This window comes from Gouania willdenowi, chromosome 22 (assembly GCF_900634775.1).
Source record: "Gouania willdenowi chromosome 22, fGouWil2.1, whole genome shotgun sequence".
Classification (NCBI taxonomy): domain Eukaryota; kingdom Metazoa; phylum Chordata; class Actinopteri; order Blenniiformes; family Gobiesocidae; genus Gouania; species Gouania willdenowi.
Window position 1 is genome coordinate 33,124,665 of NC_041065.1, and position 17,629 is coordinate 33,142,293.

General features: G+C 39.2%; 2 protein-coding genes across 5 annotated transcripts in view; one reads left to right on the forward strand and one right to left on the reverse strand.

The window, feature by feature from the left end:
• Positions 1–1,377: 1,377 nt before the first annotated feature.
• Positions 1,378–15,525, reverse strand: slc35g2a (solute carrier family 35 member G2a). Of its 3 annotated transcripts, none has more exons than XM_028437634.1 (4): positions 15,429–15,525; positions 12,950–13,078; positions 8,740–8,841; positions 1,378–3,735 (listed from the first exon to the last, which is right to left on the reverse strand). In XM_028437634.1, exon 4 carries the CDS (start codon positions 3,707–3,709, stop codon positions 2,345–2,347), a length of 1,365 nt encoding a protein of 454 aa, XP_028293435.1. In that variant the 5' UTR covers positions 3,710–3,735; positions 8,740–8,841; positions 12,950–13,078; positions 15,429–15,525; the 3' UTR covers positions 1,378–2,344. The 3 variants fall into 3 exon arrangements, with proteins under 3 accessions (XP_028293435.1, XP_028293436.1, XP_028293437.1); XM_028437635.1 differs by having other exon boundaries at positions 12,950–13,075; positions 15,429–15,519; XM_028437636.1 differs by lacking the exon at positions 12,950–13,078 and having other exon boundaries at positions 15,429–15,493.
• The window catches only part of stag1a (STAG1 cohesin complex component a), a 60,206-nt gene continuing 56,976 nt past the window's right edge, over positions 14,400–17,629 (forward strand). For both annotated transcript variants that reach the window (XM_028437632.1, XM_028437633.1), the window contains exon 1: positions 14,400–14,586. The gene's annotated coding sequence lies outside the window, so the exon portion shown is untranslated. The remainder of the gene's footprint in view (positions 14,587–17,629) is intronic.

A 17,629-nucleotide genomic window follows, 5' to 3' on the forward strand; every position in this document is an offset into this window, starting at 1 on the left:
GCACATGAACACTGTATAGAAGTGTTTTTACTTCATTCTTACTGTGATTTCTTGGGTTTCTTCTCCAGACGAGGAGGGCAGGGAGTGGAAAGTAAAAAAAATGTGCAGAAAAAACATTGAAATGTGATGAAAAAGTGTCAGAAATGGTAGAAATGTAGCAAAAATACATTAAAAGGAGCAAAAATGTTGCAAGAAAATGTGATGAAAATAGGCTTAAACATGGTGACTTTGATGTAGATGTGAATAAAGGGTTAAAATAAGCAAAAATGGGCTCAAATTGAAAAAAAATATTGTCAATATTTAAAACAAACTTTCAAGCTGCAATTTCAACCTTTAACATCTATGATGTATTGATCCACGAGGCCTGCACTATTGTATGTTTTTATCTGATTCATAACATTCTCGTCTCCAGCAGTTGTATTTGTAAAAATCCTCCAATGTTTTTTATTGCTGTGCTGAGTCTGAATGTTCTCAAAGCCACCTAAGGTGGAGTTTGTGGGCGTCTCATTAGTTACTTTAAGGGTCTGAAACCATAAATCTCCTGGTGTACCTCCCTTTGAAAAACCACACACACTTTCATGCTTGTTAGCGTCGACCACAATGAGGCGTTTGTGTGTTTGCTGGATGTTCGTCACTGTTTTAAGAACTTGTTTTAGTTGAAGAATGTGGACCAATTATGTTTTATTAGACTAGACAAAGAAAATAAAGCACATTTTGGAACAAAATGTGAAAAAACAGAGGTGGGAACTTTCTTTAAAAGACGGATTGTAACTTATATGACCCGCAATTTTGATTTAATATTTAATCATTGAAAACCATTGTTGTGTTAGATTTCAGGGAAAGTATTGTAATTTTTATATTTTTGTAAGGATTGTGTTTAAGTGAATCTGATGAGATATAAATAATTACTAAGTTCATCAGTAGCAACATAGAAACAAACTACAGGAACATTTCCTAAAATAAAGATCTTTATCCACATAACGTTCCGCTGTGGGACGATGGATGCACATTATAGGAGAACATGCAAACACCACGTGTGGGCCTCACACAAAATGAAAGAAAAATACAAAATAAACAAATTCAGAATTAAAGAAAAATTGTAAATACACAAAAGGACAAAAATAATAAACAAATCAAATCAAGATCAAATCGAACAGTGAGAGAAAAATATACAAAATTACAGCAGAAATACACAAAAAACACAAAAATGACAAACTAAATAAAAACATGCAAAATTACGTGAAAAACTCAAAACAGCAAAAATACACAAAAGTACCCCCAAAACACCCATTACAACAACAAAAGTTGAAAAAAATGACCCCAAAAACACAATATGACCAAAAAAAATTGCCTCCAAAAATCATAAAACAACAAATACACATTAAATGAGAAAAAAATACAAAACAACAATAAACAAAGTGAGAGAAAAATATACAAATGTGCAGAAGAAATGCACAAAATGAATCCAAAAAGGAAAACAACGAGCACACAAAAGAGGAAATATGCAAAATGACTCGAAAACAAAACAATGACAAAAACACACAAATCCTTTGTTTTATCCTGTGTAAATACTCCGATCATGATCATGAGTTGGTTTAATTAATTTAATATACACTTACAGTATAATTGATGGAAAGGATTATATATAAATATTACTAATACCAAATAGTGACCCTAATCATGATACCTTACTGTAATCATATTAAGGCTGTCAAATAAAATGTCCTGTTGTTTAATCTAATCACATGATTCCAATCTAGTCACCACTAAATACAGATATTAAAGCCAAGATATAAAAATGCTCATGGCTTTTTTTTTTTTTTTACTGTGGGAGCAAAAATGTTTTGACCAAAACCATTTTTTAAAGATAATGAGCTTGTGCTTATTTCCCTTCATATTTGACTGTATGTTCCGTGGAAAAAATAGGAACACAGAAACACTTTCTGGAAAGCAGTTGTTAACACGAAACAATCCCTCCAAACAGATAATAAAATACTTTTGTTGGCGTTCCCGTTTCCTCTCTTTTCCGTCCTTTGTCCCTCATCTATGTGTCCTACATCTCTACATCTCTGTGCTCTTGTTTCTCTCGCTCCGTCCAGGAGCTGAATGATAAATGTGTGGCAATGAGCCTCTGGCAGAGACTCCTGTGAAGTATTGCCAACACACGCTCACACACACATTTATCGAAGTGTTCACGATCGAGATTTTAATATCACATCACTTTGTCACCACAAACGACAACAACACGAAATGGATACAAAAGCAAATGGGACGATACAAAAATTGGTAAAGCTCCAACAAACAGCCAGCAGTCTCATCTGTACACGGATGTCTTTAAAGGTCTTTATTTTATAGGCGAGTCCAGAATCTCCTCATACTCTTCCCTTTGTCGCCGTCCACCGCCTCGAGATGGGAGGAGCTTCACGGCCACAAGCCAACCGACGCTCAGCAGTACCATGACGTTTCCCACCACCTCAGGAGCCGAGGGGAGGACGGGAAGCGTGGTCAGATGCAACAGCATGGCCACGGGGACCTCCAGGCTCTGGGAGGCAGAAACCAGGGCCGGGTGGATTCGGGTGAGGGCGTGTGTTATTCCTAGGAAGGCGGCGACGGAGCAGGCAACCACGCCCAGGACCAGCGCCCAGCCCGGAGCGCTGATCGGCCAAGACCAGCCTTCGTCCGTCAAGGCCAGACAAGCTGGAGCGAGCAGGCATCCGGTCCAGCTTACAGTGAACAATGCGGTGCCGACGCCCACCCTCTCTTTGAGGGAGCGGTACCCAACCAACGCCAGCGCCATCCACAGCCCCGCCAGTGCAGAAAGGGACCAACCGAATGCTCCCCTCCAGAACACGACCGGATCAGTTGGTAAATCCGTGTTGCTTTCGTCGGTCGTGGGTAGTAAGACCAGTCCCAACCCACAAAGTCCTGCAGCTAAAGTGATCCCATCGCCCAATCCGAGTCTCTCCTCCAATAGGAGGAAGGCCAGGGTTGCTGAGAATGCTGTGGTCGCCAGGCGCCAGGTGGTGGTCGCATTTCCAGAAGACACAAAGGTCAGGGATGAGTAGGCGGAGCAAAGAGCGAGAGAGTAGGCGATGCCGTAACAGATTAGGCGCAGTCGGTAGCCCTCGGGTCCAAATGGGTTCTCCCCCCTGTGGAGTGGTACGGCCACAGACACGAGCTGCACAACCGACCGAACCACCACCAGAAAAAGAGGGCCGAGGCCAAAGCGTTCCGACGCCACCCGGGTCAGAAGTATCAAACAACCATGTGCCAGCGCCGCCCCGAGCAGCCCGACCCACATGAGCCGAGACGCAGAAACCGATGCCTCGCTGAAGCTGGCCAGCTGCTCGCCAACGCCTTTAGCCGCACCCTTAGCTGTTCTGCTTCCACCTTCGCCCCCTTCACCTCCCCCTCCAGCAGCCGGAGGTTTGGGGACAGTGTCCTTTTCCTTGTCTCTGGAGCCAAACAAAGTCAGGGGCCATTTTTTGCTCTCCGTCAGCTGCTTCCTGTCCGACGTCTCCTCCAGAAACGAGCCAAAGTCCTCAAAGGATGGAGCGTCGTCGTAGCCGTCGTCCCCAGGCTGGGGGAAGTGTGTGTGCACGCCAGGCTGGGGGGAGTAGGGAGCTTGAGTGGCGTATTTGGCTGTGACCGTGTGGGGGTGGATCTTCACTCTCTTCTTGGAGCCACTCAGGAGGTGCGTGGACTCCATCGTGAACGTGGAGACGAGGAAAACACCTGCAAGAAAACACAGTCCTTTAGAAACCTCATACGATGTATGCTTTTAATATCACAACCTCGCTCACAGCGTCTCTGCGAGGATATCTCATAGATCTTTCATATTTCAGATAAGAATACCAGTGACTCACAGCTCCCCGTGTGTTTACAGCAAGTGTAAGGATGCAGTTCTCCTCATGTGACTGAGCTCAGCTATGTCTGTTTTCTCCTCTGAGTCATAAGACACATTTCATGAATTCTGCATAAGAGAAGTTTTTCAAACATCTAAAGTCCGACAAAACTTACTGAAGTCTACCAGATGGACCACCTTCTGTTAAGCAATGGCGGTTACATAAGGTACATAAGATACGGTACTTTAGGGCTGACATGTTTACCTCACTGATGACTGTTTCTTTCTAAAGCCTTTGGAGCATTTTTTAGTTGAAGTGACCATGATGTTCTATTTTCTCCTGCACTCACTGAACAATAAGGTCAAACACACGCAACTTTTAACTTAGTGAAGCTCTGCACTGATGGACCCTAGAGCATTTTAAACTCTATGATTTACTTTGCTCTGATAGTCCTCCTCGTTTGGTCAGTGTGAACATGCAAACGAAGTCTAGAACAGATCAAACAGGAGACAATTCTAGAGCAATAGTTTCTGTGTCTCTGAGGTCTAGTTTAGTCTAAAGTAATTAGGTTGTTTGTGAACAAAATGCAGGCTTGGCATGAACTAAAAACAGGAAGTGTGGAGGATGACATAAAACGCACGGCATTGTGGGTGGTCAAGACAACCGTCAACGCCGCAAACCAGGGATTTAAAACCACCAGAAGCAGAAGAACTGCTCCATTGTTGAATATTGGTAAAGAACAAACAGAGAAGGAAGAAGTTTCTGGGAACTTTTAAGCGTTTTTTGCCCTGATAGTCCTCCTCGTTTGGTCAGTGTGAACACAAACCAACTCTAGAGCGGATTCTAGAGTGATTGTTTCTGTCGGTCTCGGAGCGTTTCCAATCCAAAATCCAAGTCTAGAGCGATTTTGAGCACTGTGGACACAATGCAGACTAAAAACAGGAAGTATTGGCAATAACGTAGAGCGCACGGCATTGTAGGTGGTTAGGAAGAACCGATGACGGCCCAAACCAGGGCTTTAAAACCAGGAGAAGCAGGACAACTTGTTGCTGCTCCATTGCTAAATGTTGGTAAAGAACAAATGGAGAAGGAAGAAGTTTGTGAGAACTCTACAGCGCTGGCTTTGACCCATAGATGAGAACGTCTTCTTCAGGTTTCATTGTCTCTGCCTAGAGAAGTGTCTACAGTAACTGGTTACAGTAACTGGTTACAGTAACTAGTTACAGTAACTAGTTACAGTAACTAGTTAGCTCATGGAACTGCACCAAAGGCTGTTTGGGGCGGATCAGAGGTTGTTCTCTGAACGCAAACCGAGACAAGCCAATGTGATACAATTATCAGTTGTTCTCCACCCATTCAGACCCAGTCCACCACTAAACCGGTGTGAAAGCACCTTAAATCACCTTGGTTTGGTTCGGTGGCTTTTGGTGGTTTTAATGCCCTGTTTTGTGCCGTCGCCGGTTCTTCCTGATCACCCACAATGCCGTGCGCTCTACGTCATCTCAGATACTTGCCGCTTTTATTCTGCTCTGAACACGCAGTGTTCACGGAGCTTGTAATCAATCTAGACTTTGACTGGAAACGCTCTGAGACCGACAGAAACAATTGCTCTAGAGTTTGATCTGCTCTGGACCTTGTTTGCGTGTTCACGTGGTGACCAAATGAGGAGGACTATCAGAGAGTGCTCAGAAACATCTTCCTTCTGCGTTTGTTCTTTACCAACATTCAGCAATGGAGCAGCAACAAGTTGCCGTGCTTTTGGTGGTTCTAATACTCTGTTTTGCGCCGTCACCAGTTCTTCCTGACCACCCACAATTCCGTGTGATACTTTCTGTCTTTGACCTGCTCTGAATGGTGGTGTTCACGATGCTCTTGTCTTTGACTGGTAACGCTCCAAGGTTGACAGAAAGAATCTCTCTAGAATTCTACAGTTTGATCCGCTCTACACTTCCTTTGCGTGTTCACACCGACCAAAGCAGGTGGACTATCCGACCATTTTAACCGCATTTTAATCACATTCCATATTGTTTTTTAACCCAAAAGCTAATAACCCATACTGCTTAGCTTTTTTACAGGTGGTACAAGCACAGATGAACCTTTAGAAGCACAGTTCTACATTTAATTTATTAATCTTTTTATTTGTCACAGGCCAAAAAATAAATATGAAGCACATTTTTTAGATGACAATCTAGTCTGATTCATTATTTATGCACACATTTAGTCAGTTCTAATTATTATTTTTATGCTTCAGTGATTATCAGAGTGTTTACACAAAGTCAACATCGGTCTTTGATGTTAGAAATAAAACCATTCAACCATCCCTCACACATGATGTAAACTAACTAAAAAAAACAGTTTTAAGCATCAGATACAAAGATATAGTTTTCAGAATGTTTTGTTTTTGACCACGTGACATCCGTTTGGAAAACTGAATTTTATTTTATGATTATGAATCGATTCTTAACATTTTTTAAATTGTAATACAAAGCAGGTGAGTCTATAAGGGGGAATAAAGGAGAGATTTTTGGGGTCCATCCATAAAGTCAGTAAAATCATGGTCCATTGTTCAATGAATCTGTGATAACCACATTTATTTATTCATCTGAATAATATCCACTGTTATCCAGGAACGTTTATTATTATTATTATTATTATTATTATTATTATTATTATTATTATTATTATAGTCATCTTAAAGATGGAAATCCTTGTTTTAATCACTAATAAAATGGTGGAAAATGTTATGAAATGGGATTTTAAAAACCACAGAAATTGATTAAAAGTTAAAAATTAGAGTGGGCAAAAACTGACAGAAAAAGTGGTAAAAAGTGTTCAAAGTATCAATATTGGAACAATTACTTTAAACTGGCAAATAATGGGAATGACAAATGTGAATGTGGGTAAATTGTCAAAAAAAAAAAAGCATGAAACATTGTGAAAAGAAGTTCAAAGTCAACATATGTGACATTATGTGTAAAAGTGGTGGAAATGGTTTATAAGTGCTGAAAATGTCTTGAAAGTGGAAAAATGTGCAGAAAAGACATTGAAATTTGGAAAAGTGTCAGAAATAGGAGTAATGTAGCAAAAATGCATTAAAAGGAGCAAAAATATGGCAAAAAAGTGATGAAAATAGGTTAAAATATGGTGAGTTTGGTGGAGTTGTAGAAAAATGGTAAAAATAAGCAAGGCAAGGAAAATTTATTTGTAAAGCGCATTTCATACTCAAGGCAAATCAATGTGCTTTACATGATCAGAAAGTGCAACAGAAAACAGCCTAAAATCAATAAGAACATTAAAATCAGAAGCAAAAACAGTTAAAATCATCAGTAAAAACTTTTAAAAGCAGAAATTGATTCAGAAAATATTATTCGTTTCTTGAAGGCATCTGGAGACCACCCCCTCCCAGTGTCTCGAGAGTCGCGACCCCAAATGGGGTCCTGACCGTAAGGTTGAGAACCATTGATTTAATGCACTTGAAAAATAAATGTCACTCTTGAGGCTGTTGAAGGGAAACGAGGCTGAGCTTTATTATCTATAACATGAGGCTGAGCTTTATTATCTATAACATGAGGCTGAGCTTTATTATCTATAACATGAGGCTGAGCTTTATTATCTATAACATGAGGCTGAGCTTTATTATCTATAACATGAGGCTGAGCTTTATTATCTATAACATGAGGCTGAGCTTTATTATCTATAACATGAGGCTGAGCTTTATTATCTATAACATGAGGCTGAGCTTTATTATCTATAACATGAGGCTGAGCTTTATTATCTATAACATGAGGCTGAGCTTTATTATCTATAACATGAGGCTGAGCTTTATTATCTATAACATGAGGCTGAGCTTTATTATCTATAACATGAGGCTGAGCTTTATTATCTATAACATGAGGCTGAGCTTTATTATCTATAACATGAGGCTGAGCTTTATTATCTATAACATGAGGCTGAGCTTTATTATCTATAACATGAGGCTGAGCTTTATTATCTATAACATGAGGCTGAGCTTTATTATCTATAACATGAGGCTGAGCTTTATTATCTATAACATGAGGCTGAGCTTTATTATCTATAACATGAGGCTGAGCTTTATTATCTATAACATGAGGCTGAGCTTTATTATCTATAACATGAGGCTGAGCTTTATTATCTATAACATGATGTCAGTGAATTTGAGTTGATATTTGATCTAAAAACCCAAGGAGGATTGTGTGTGTGTGTGTGTGTGTGTGTGTGTGTGTGTGTGTGTGTGTGTGTGTGTGTGTGTGTGTGTGCTGTGTGTGTGTGTGTGTGTGTGCGTGTGTGTGTGTTTTCACACTGTGTGTAATGTGATGCAGTCTATAACATCTGCAGTGCTGCTGCTCCCCCCAAAAAATGAAGGTTCGATTCCCATTGACAGCTCACACCAGCCCAAAGCAACATCAGCACGAAATCACACGTTTTTATGTAACAATTCTATATCCACTAAAAGCTATATTCTCTATTGATCTATATTTAATTATATTTCTATATTTAATTCAGTGTGTTACGTCACGCTCCATGGGATGGATGTACATCCCATAATAAACTAACATGTGCATGTTATCTCTCCAAGGTTATCTGTTCTCCTCAGTCATTGAGCCAAAGGACACGCGCACACGTGCGCGCACACGGGCCGTCACATGTTCGGTTGATCAGGTACAAGGTGTGTACTACTTGGATCATCTTTGGATATACGCACACGCACGCACGCTCCTCACCGGGAAGAAGAAGCGCGCTCTCGTGCAAATGGCGCGTTGTGCTCAATCAATAAAGCGCACGCGTCGCGCGCACTTTCTTCAGACAGTTTAGACCATAGAGATCATTGAAGTCATTGATTGGTTGATTGATTGGAAATGTTTCCTTCACTCACCTGCTGTGGATCAATCCATCATCATCATCATCATCACATCCTCCTCTTCCTCCAGCAGCAGCAGCACCTGATGGTGTCTGATATGTTCTGGTTCATCACCATCTGTGCACGAGAGAGAGAGAGAGAGAGAGAGAGAGAGAATCTATTATCACGTCTGAGCATGCGTGTCATCCTCATTGGAGTTTTTACATCCATCCATTCATCTTCCTCTTTCACTCATCCCTCAGCAGCTGCTCTGTGAACAGACAGACCCCCCCCCACAAAAAAAAAATACAAAAAAAAATTCAGGGAGAACATGCAAACCCTTTAGCCACCCTTACATCAGAATACACACTGAAGAAGAAGAAGTTGATATAAGCTGGAAAAAATAGTCAGAAATAAAGAAGACATGGATGGATGGATTATTGATGGATAGCTGGATGGATAGATAGATGGATAGATAGATATATAGATAGATAGATAGATAGATAGATAGATAGATAGATAGATAGATAGATAGATAGATAGATAGATAGATAGATAGATAGATAGATAGATAGATAGATAGATAGATAGATAGATTGTTGGATGGATGGATGGATGGATGGCTAAATTAATGAATGATGGATGGATGGCTGGATGAATGGATGGATGCTGGAGACGTGGATGATTGATGGATGAATGGATAATCAATGGATGGATTAATGATTTTTTAAAGATTTATTTCCTATTGATCAACCTGATATGTGATGGATCATTGATCATTGATCTCATCAAATCAATGATCAATAAGACCACATGATCACATGACTTCTGATAAGATTTCATCCCATGTGACAAAATCATGGCTTCATTTTTATGAGTTGATTAAAGTTTTTGATCACATGTATTTATTTAAGTCGTCGTTATCTCATCATTTTGACCTTAAAGTCGGCAAAAAAATAACGAAAAAGCTTGTGAACCAATGCTTGATTGGTCGTAGTATTGATCTCCCACAGGTTGGATTGTTGTGTTTTATTATTGATTATCTAAATGAATAGGAGTGTATATTTAACGATGAGATTACACTATGTCATCATTAAAGGGCTGTAAATCATACAAACAGAATGTTATTTAACGGACACACACACTGTCATGGCTCACTAATAATTGCTTTGACATTTCAAGTGTTTTGACCTTTTTCTAAATGTGAGCTAGCTTTAGCATTGCTATGCTATGGGGGGGGGGGGCTCCACTGGGACCATCAAATATTCAATAAACACAGCGTGAACATATGATGAACTATAGCAATACATCCCTCCATGTTCACTAAAGCAGCTCAACACAACACAACACAAAAGTGCAGGCGAACACAAAAGCCACGACAGAAGTCATTTTGAGCGTTTTTTGTGTATTTTTAGTATAATTTAGTATATTATCCTCTCATTTTGTGCATTTATGTCGTGGTTTTGTGTGTTCTTGGCTTTTTTAGTGTTGTTCATGTGTTTTCAGCATCATTTAGTATTTCTCTCTCATTTTGTGTGTTTTTAGTATAATTTTGTATATTGTTCACTTATTTTGTGTGTTTTTGTTGTCCTTTTGTGTGTTTTTGGATTGAATTGGATTTATTTATCTCAAACATTAAAAAAAATAATATAAAGCAATCATTGCTCACAAAAAAATGTCATTTAACGTAGTTTCCTATAATTTTTTTTTTCTTTTTGTTGTCATTTTGAGTTTTCTGTCATTTTGTTTGTTTTAATTATCATTTTGCATAATTTTCCTCTCATTTTGTGCATTTTTGTTGTCATGTGTGTTTTTTGTTGTGTTTTTGGTGTGACTTGTGTGTCCTGTGGTTGGTCATTATTCTAATGCTGACATGAATGTTGATCATGTGACCCTCAGCTCAGATACAATCACATCTTATATTGATTAAGTGGTTGTTAGTGTGATAAAGTTGAATCTGTGACTGCTCTATCTCCTCCTGGACCATGAATGGTGCAGTGAACATGGTACATGGTACAGAACACCAGGTTGTCCTTGTCAAACTCTCCCTTTGCTCCAGTTTGGATGCGGATCATTGGAGGAGATCGTATTAATACGCACAGTAGCACAGTCTGCAATAGAACATGAAAACTTTTCCTGGGTCGGTAACCATGGAAACAGAGGATGTCTGACTGAAGGCGATCCCAGCTCAACAATTTATTCCCAATCTCGCAGCAACAAATAGCTTGATTATGTGGCTAAATTAGCTCCAGGAGAGATTCAGAGGTCATTAGGTAGCATTTAGGATTGTGTTTTAAAGCCTTTTATTCACTCAACAGCACAAACCTGTAAAGGTCTATTACTGTCTTCTCCTCATTTGGTCATTTTAGGGAAAAAAAACATGAGCACATTGTTTACCTGTAGTATGTTCCTGCTGATGCTGTCAGTGTCACTATAGAGTATGAATGAATGAATGAATGAATGTTGATCCGTCCGTACACACTTAGAATATCTCCACAGGCTTCATCAGCTGACTGTAGATCAGTCCATCAGATATAAATCTATATCTTTCCTAAAGGATGTCATCACTAAATGAAAGGATTAATTAATCCATTAATAAGCCTTCTGTCCTAAACCAGGATCTTCTAACAATGGGAAAGGTTATTTTACAAGAGATCTGATTGGTCAGGAGGTGGGGCTTTAGTACTCACTCAGATCTGATCCACTTCATAACCTGGTCCAGACTAGGTTAGGGGTTCAGACTGAGTAACCATGGTGATTTAGCCCCATAAGAAGTTAGCTAGGGTCGTAATATAGGACACACAGATCAAAGGAAGTTAGCACGAAATCCAGCTTCATTGTACAGGGCCTTCATGTCCAGTGTTTTTGTTGTCATTTTTGTGTTTTGGGAGTTATATTCTATATTTTTCTTTCATGTTGTGTGTTTTTGTTGTCATTTTTGTGTGTTTTTTGGAATCATTTTGTCAGTATTTGTATTTTATGCAGCCTGCATTATCTTACAGGACTGAGGCTCTCTGCGGTAGAACTGAGGCCCAGATTTCTGAATAAATGAAACCTTGACATATTATTCAAAAATAATCTTGCTGGAATTATGAATGTGTATCATTTGTGTTACACAACATAGTCACAACACAACAATAATGACCCCTTACCACTGTAGAGTCACAGAACTTGCACATAAAGTGTTTCTTGTGTAATTCCTCACACACAATTGTGTGCCATGCACTAGTACTGTAAACTCAATTATAAAAGACACACCACAATTAGATTTGTGTATTTATGTGTGTAACTGTTTTTTGTATTTATGTGTGTCACTGTGTGTTAAAAGCACCCAGAGGGGACGGCTGGAGCTTTTATGGACAAGATGTTCTGTTGCCATGGTGACCAACAGCGTCTCCATTAGATCAAATGTCAGCCCACCGCCACGTGTGTGTTTGCGTTTGTGTGTGTGCATTTCCAGTGGCTGGAGGTACAAACACTGCAGATTACACAACATAGCCGCCTGTTACACATCTACAGATAACACACACACACACAAACACACACACACAGACAGACAGCTGTTATCACATGATTGTATCTGATCTGAGGGTCACATGATCAACATTCACGTCGCATTAGAATAAAGACAAATCTGAGCATTAACACAGGAAACAACAAAGAGTTTTGTGTATTTTTCTCTCAATTTGTGTAGTTTTCACTCATGTTGTGTGTTTTCTGAGTCATTTCGTGTGTTTTGGGTCTCATTTTGTGTATTTCTCGTATATATTTGTATGTTGTTTTCTAAATTTATGACTTTTTGTTGTTGTTTTGTGTGTTTTTACCGTCAATTTGTGTACTTTTCTCTCATTTTGTGAGATTTACCGTCCTTTTGAGTGTTTTTGGTGTCATTTTGTGTGTTTTTGGTTTATTTGTAGCTCTTTTCTGTTTTTTTCAGTCATTAACTGTGTTTTTGGTGTCATTTTGTGCATTTTTGCTACAGTCGTATTGTGTCTTTAGAGTAATTTTTGTTTTTGTTTTCATAATGTGTGTGTTTTTTGGAGTAATTTGGGATATTTTGGTTGTTGTTTTGTGTATTTTCTGGCAATTTATGTGTGTTTGAAGTCATTTTTGCATTTATCTTGGGTGCTGCACAAAGACTGAGGATGTGTGTGTGCATGTGGCCCCCGAGCCGCATGTTGCCTATGTCTGACACTCAGTTTGTATCGTTGAACTAATGTCATTTGCGTCTCCATCTCCATCTCACCTTGTCTCTGAAGTGAGTAATGTGAGCACATCCAGGCTCTGTAATTGGTTTTTTGTTCATCCAATCTCAGTTGAAGGACCTGGTGTAGCTCATGTTCATTTCTTCCTTTTATCACTCGCTCCATGTCTGCTGCATGGAGACAAAGAAATATAACTATTTCAAAAGAAAAGGAAAAGGAACTATAATTTAGATACTTATTGAACCATTCCAGTTTCATTGCTTCTCAAAGTGACGGACCAAAGAATTAAAAAAATATATTCTTTTGTGCTTACATTCAAAGACAAACATGGGCAATGACCTAATTTTGTGTTGCCTCCAAAACAAATAAAAGTGTTGAGCAATAAAGGAAAGAATAAAGGATTTTGTCTGTATATTTCTGTCATTTTGTGTTTTATGTTGTCCTTTTATGTGTGTTTGCTGTCATTTTGTGTATTTTTCCCATCATCTAATGTATTTTTCTGTCGTTTGGGGTTTTTATTTTCATTTATTGTGTTTTTGGGGTTGTTCTGTGTGTTTTTGCTGTCGCTTCTTGTTCCTGTCAGTTTGTGAAGTGTTTCCGTCATGTAATATATTTTACTGTCATTTTGTGTATTTTTCCCATCATCTAATATATTTTTCTGTGTTTTTTTGTCATGTTATTATTATTATTATTTTTTAATTTATTCCATTCTTTAAACAAAAAAAACAAACACACAAAAAAAAAAAATCAATTTTATGTGTTCTTGGAGTCATTCTGTGTATTTTTGCTGTCGCTTTGTGTGTATTTTTGTCATTTTGTTTAGGGCTGTCCCGATCCGATAGTCTCTGTTTGAGTAACATCACTTGATCAAGCCTTTTCTAACATTCCACACTAAAAAATAAGTAATAAAAGTATGTATGATTCGTGCTGATATGGCATCGTATCGATATCGACCAATACTCAAAAATGCAATATCAACATTGTATCGAAAGTGAAAAAGTTGTATTGGGAGATTCCTAGTTTTGTTGTCATTTTATGTGTTCTTGGAGTCATTCTGTGTATTTTTCTGTCATTTTGTGTTTTTTTTCACGAGTCATTTTGTTCATTAGTTTTGGAGGGTACACAAAATGAGGTCGAGGACCACATGTGGACCCCGGGCCACCTGTTGCTGATGTCTGCACTCACACTGACACACATTGATCAACGATGCCATACAGAATGCATTGAGAGCTTCACAGACAGGGAACACATCTGTAATGACGTCACATCCGCTCCACCACCTGACGACGACGCTTTAATGATTATTTATCATCTTTAAATGAAACCTAAATCATCCTTCAGCTGGTGGAACCATGAGGCGAACATGTAGAAAGAACCTCCTCTCCTGTGCGCGCTCCCGTCAGTCGGCGGGGCTCGCTCCCGGGTGCGCTTGTCCTGCTGTACCCGGAGTGCCCGCCAGGGGGCGGCTGCGTCCCGACATGAGGCTGAACCGCTCCCGCTGCATCACGGAGAGGAAAATACCACCAGATGGCGGTTTAGGATTGCTGCTCTGCTCTCTAGGCGCGGCTACACTCCGCACGGCCAATTTTACACAATATCCAACACGCACGGCATTAAAAGCCCAATATTGACTCATTATTTGTGGATGCGATAATCGAGTGGGCGATGGTGGTGAACGGTAAGTGCCTTGTGTGTGCTGTTTTTGTGGCGTGTTTTTGTGGGAGACGGAGGAGCAGATTAAAGATGGTGGACGGAGGAAGGCTGGAGGGATGGGGGATGGGCGCTAGCTTCATAACGGAGCTCAATGTGCTTCTACTGCCTCCTCACTCACTCTGACTGACTGTAGCCTAGCGGAGCATGTAGCAATGTAGCATCAGAGCTAGCCTGTAGCATGTAGCCTAGCATCTCCCAGTGATTTATCCCAGGGTGAGCTGGTCTGTGCAGGACCTGGTACCAGGACCAGGAGCAGGTTTCTGGTTCCCATCCCAGTGCTTGTCAACAAACACAGAGCCATGCGGAGTGACGTGTGTGCAGCATCAGTGCACGATCCTGTTTGTGCACGTACCATGCACTGCTCTGCTGTTTACACACACACACACACACACACACACACACACACACACACACACACACACACACACACACACACACACACACACACACACACAGTGCAGTTATAAACACGTTTCCTTTCTGGTACTTTTCCCACTTGTCAACATCACATCAGCTCCCACCTCTTCATGTGTTGCGTTCAAGTTCCCTCAGTGCTCAATAATGTCTTTCCTTTAACCCCTCCTTCCCCCCAAACACAACAACAAATCTTTTCCTTTTGTTGATGATTTTTTGTGCCATTTTGTACGTTTCCATTTTCCCGCCCCCTGTTTCTTTCTGTGCGGGAAAAAGCAACAGTGAAGCGGGTTAACATGAGTCACATCACGGGGAAGGAAGGGGGATGGGCTCACACACACACACACACACACACACACACACACACACACACACACACACACACACACTGACCCTTAGCTGTGCTGTGATGTTATGATGATGATGATGGCAGGTACTGGGGCCACTGTCCCTTCATACTGTTTGTTTACATGATGAATCCCAGTTGTTGCATAACTGCTTTGTTTACAGTCAGACATGTGATCTACCTCAGTCTGTCTGTCTGTCTGTCTGTGCTGGACTGTTATCTACTGTCTGTTATCACTCACTATTTCCATCTCCCTTCTAATTGGAGAAGGTTTGTATTATGTTAATAATTCATTTTCACAAGTTATTACACTTTAAAAACATTCTGCTGGTTCAGACAATGGCAACTTTTATTAACATGTGATTGTCCAATCAGATCAATAATACTAGTGACGCACCAAAATTCCAGCTACTAAAAACTCTTGGCCAAAAATGGCCCAAAAGTGCATTTTCAGTTTTCGGTTGCACAACAGCCTGAAGTGTCGCTGCGCATCGATAGCATCTGGTTTCAGAGTCTGTCAGTGAGATCCTCTGGACTTTATCACAACTGTACTTGGTTCGTGTGATAAAGATCATTACTTGGATGGGATTAAAATTAAACTCAGCACGCAAAAGAAATGATCCACGCCACAATCAAAGCACACAGCTTCTCCAAGAACATGCTTGGATAAAAAAACTAACTTGCCCAAATTTACCCAAAAGAAAAACTTCTTTATCTAATCGTGTACTCAATAGTTAATGCGTCAGTACTTTTTCTTATCGTGGCAATAAACTTGTTGGGCATTGGGAGACGTTTCTTGCGTAACAAAAGTGAATTTCTGGTCATTGTTTTAATATCCAACCCCTGAACTCTTTGCCCTTTCTTTTCTTGTAAATAAACAACAGGAACCTTCAATTCCCTTAATGCTCCTCATCTTCAGTACACAATTTTATGGCCACATAATCATGTATTATTTAAAAGTAAGACAGCTATTTATTATCTTAATTTTAATTGATACATTTGACTAAATTCTACCCATTCAATGCCTTTCCAGTATCATTTAATAGCAGCTTGGCTAGAGGCTTTCACCTTTAATCTGCTGTGTACTCTTTGTTAGAACATAATCATATACTTAAACTACAGCTCAATGGAACATGTAATGGCTTTGACATTCGGTAAAGCTACTGACCTTAATTTGAGATGTTGCCTGTGGATTTTAAATGATTTTTTAGATAATTATTGTTGCTCGTTTCAGCACAGAGTAAAGTTAAATGATATTAACACACGTTCAGCTGTCTTTGACTGTTCATAAAGCCCACAAACTGGCAACAGCAAATTAAATGTACAAAATGGCTATATAAACACACAAAATTACAGAAAAATGCACAAAACAACCAAAAATACACACAAAAAATAAATAAATACACAAAAAACAGGATCTAGATGTAGTGTTAACCGATGGAAAAATATAGATTCTGGGGAGGAATATCTGTCTTAAAATCATCACAAAAACCCCTGCAAATTATCGTCAATCTATTTATGTTTACATCATATATACTGTACTTTTTTTTCCATATTTGTAAAATAAAATAAATCATCACTTATTGTTTTTTTAATCTTAATCTAGGTCATTTAAATGTGACTGTAAATAATAAGTTAATCTATGAAAAATAAAAAAGTTATTTCCAGCCATTTGAATCACATTTTATTCTTTGTTTTCGCACAAAGGAAGATATTGCATTACATATTAGAGAACAGAATATCATTGGTCACCACAACACAACAGCTAATGGCTAAAGCTAATACCTTTGAAATAAAAGTAATTAGTTTACTCTACAAGCCCGTAGCTAAAGGCGTTCACTTTACGACTTAGAAGTACAAAGAGTGTAATGGTGAACAGATGTTCAGTGCTTTCAGTATTTCTTGGACAGTTCTTTGGTTGTGGGAGCACTTTTTACATGTAAGTAATAGTATTGTAACCTAGAGAAACAACAGCTGGCAGTGATTATTAACTATTAGTTTAAGGATTTCACTGCATAATATTTCATCAAATGTTCATCATCGGGCAAGGATCGCATGAATATTATGATAGAAATACTTCCTATATAGGACTATTATAGAACTAAAATAGTGCAGAAAATAAGTGTGAATAGATTTAGAGTAATTCTAAAGATATTTTCCAAATAGTTGGACCACATGATATTTCGACACTTTGAATAATATACTAAAATACAGAAGTAATTTAGTAAGTAACATTTTTTAATCTAAA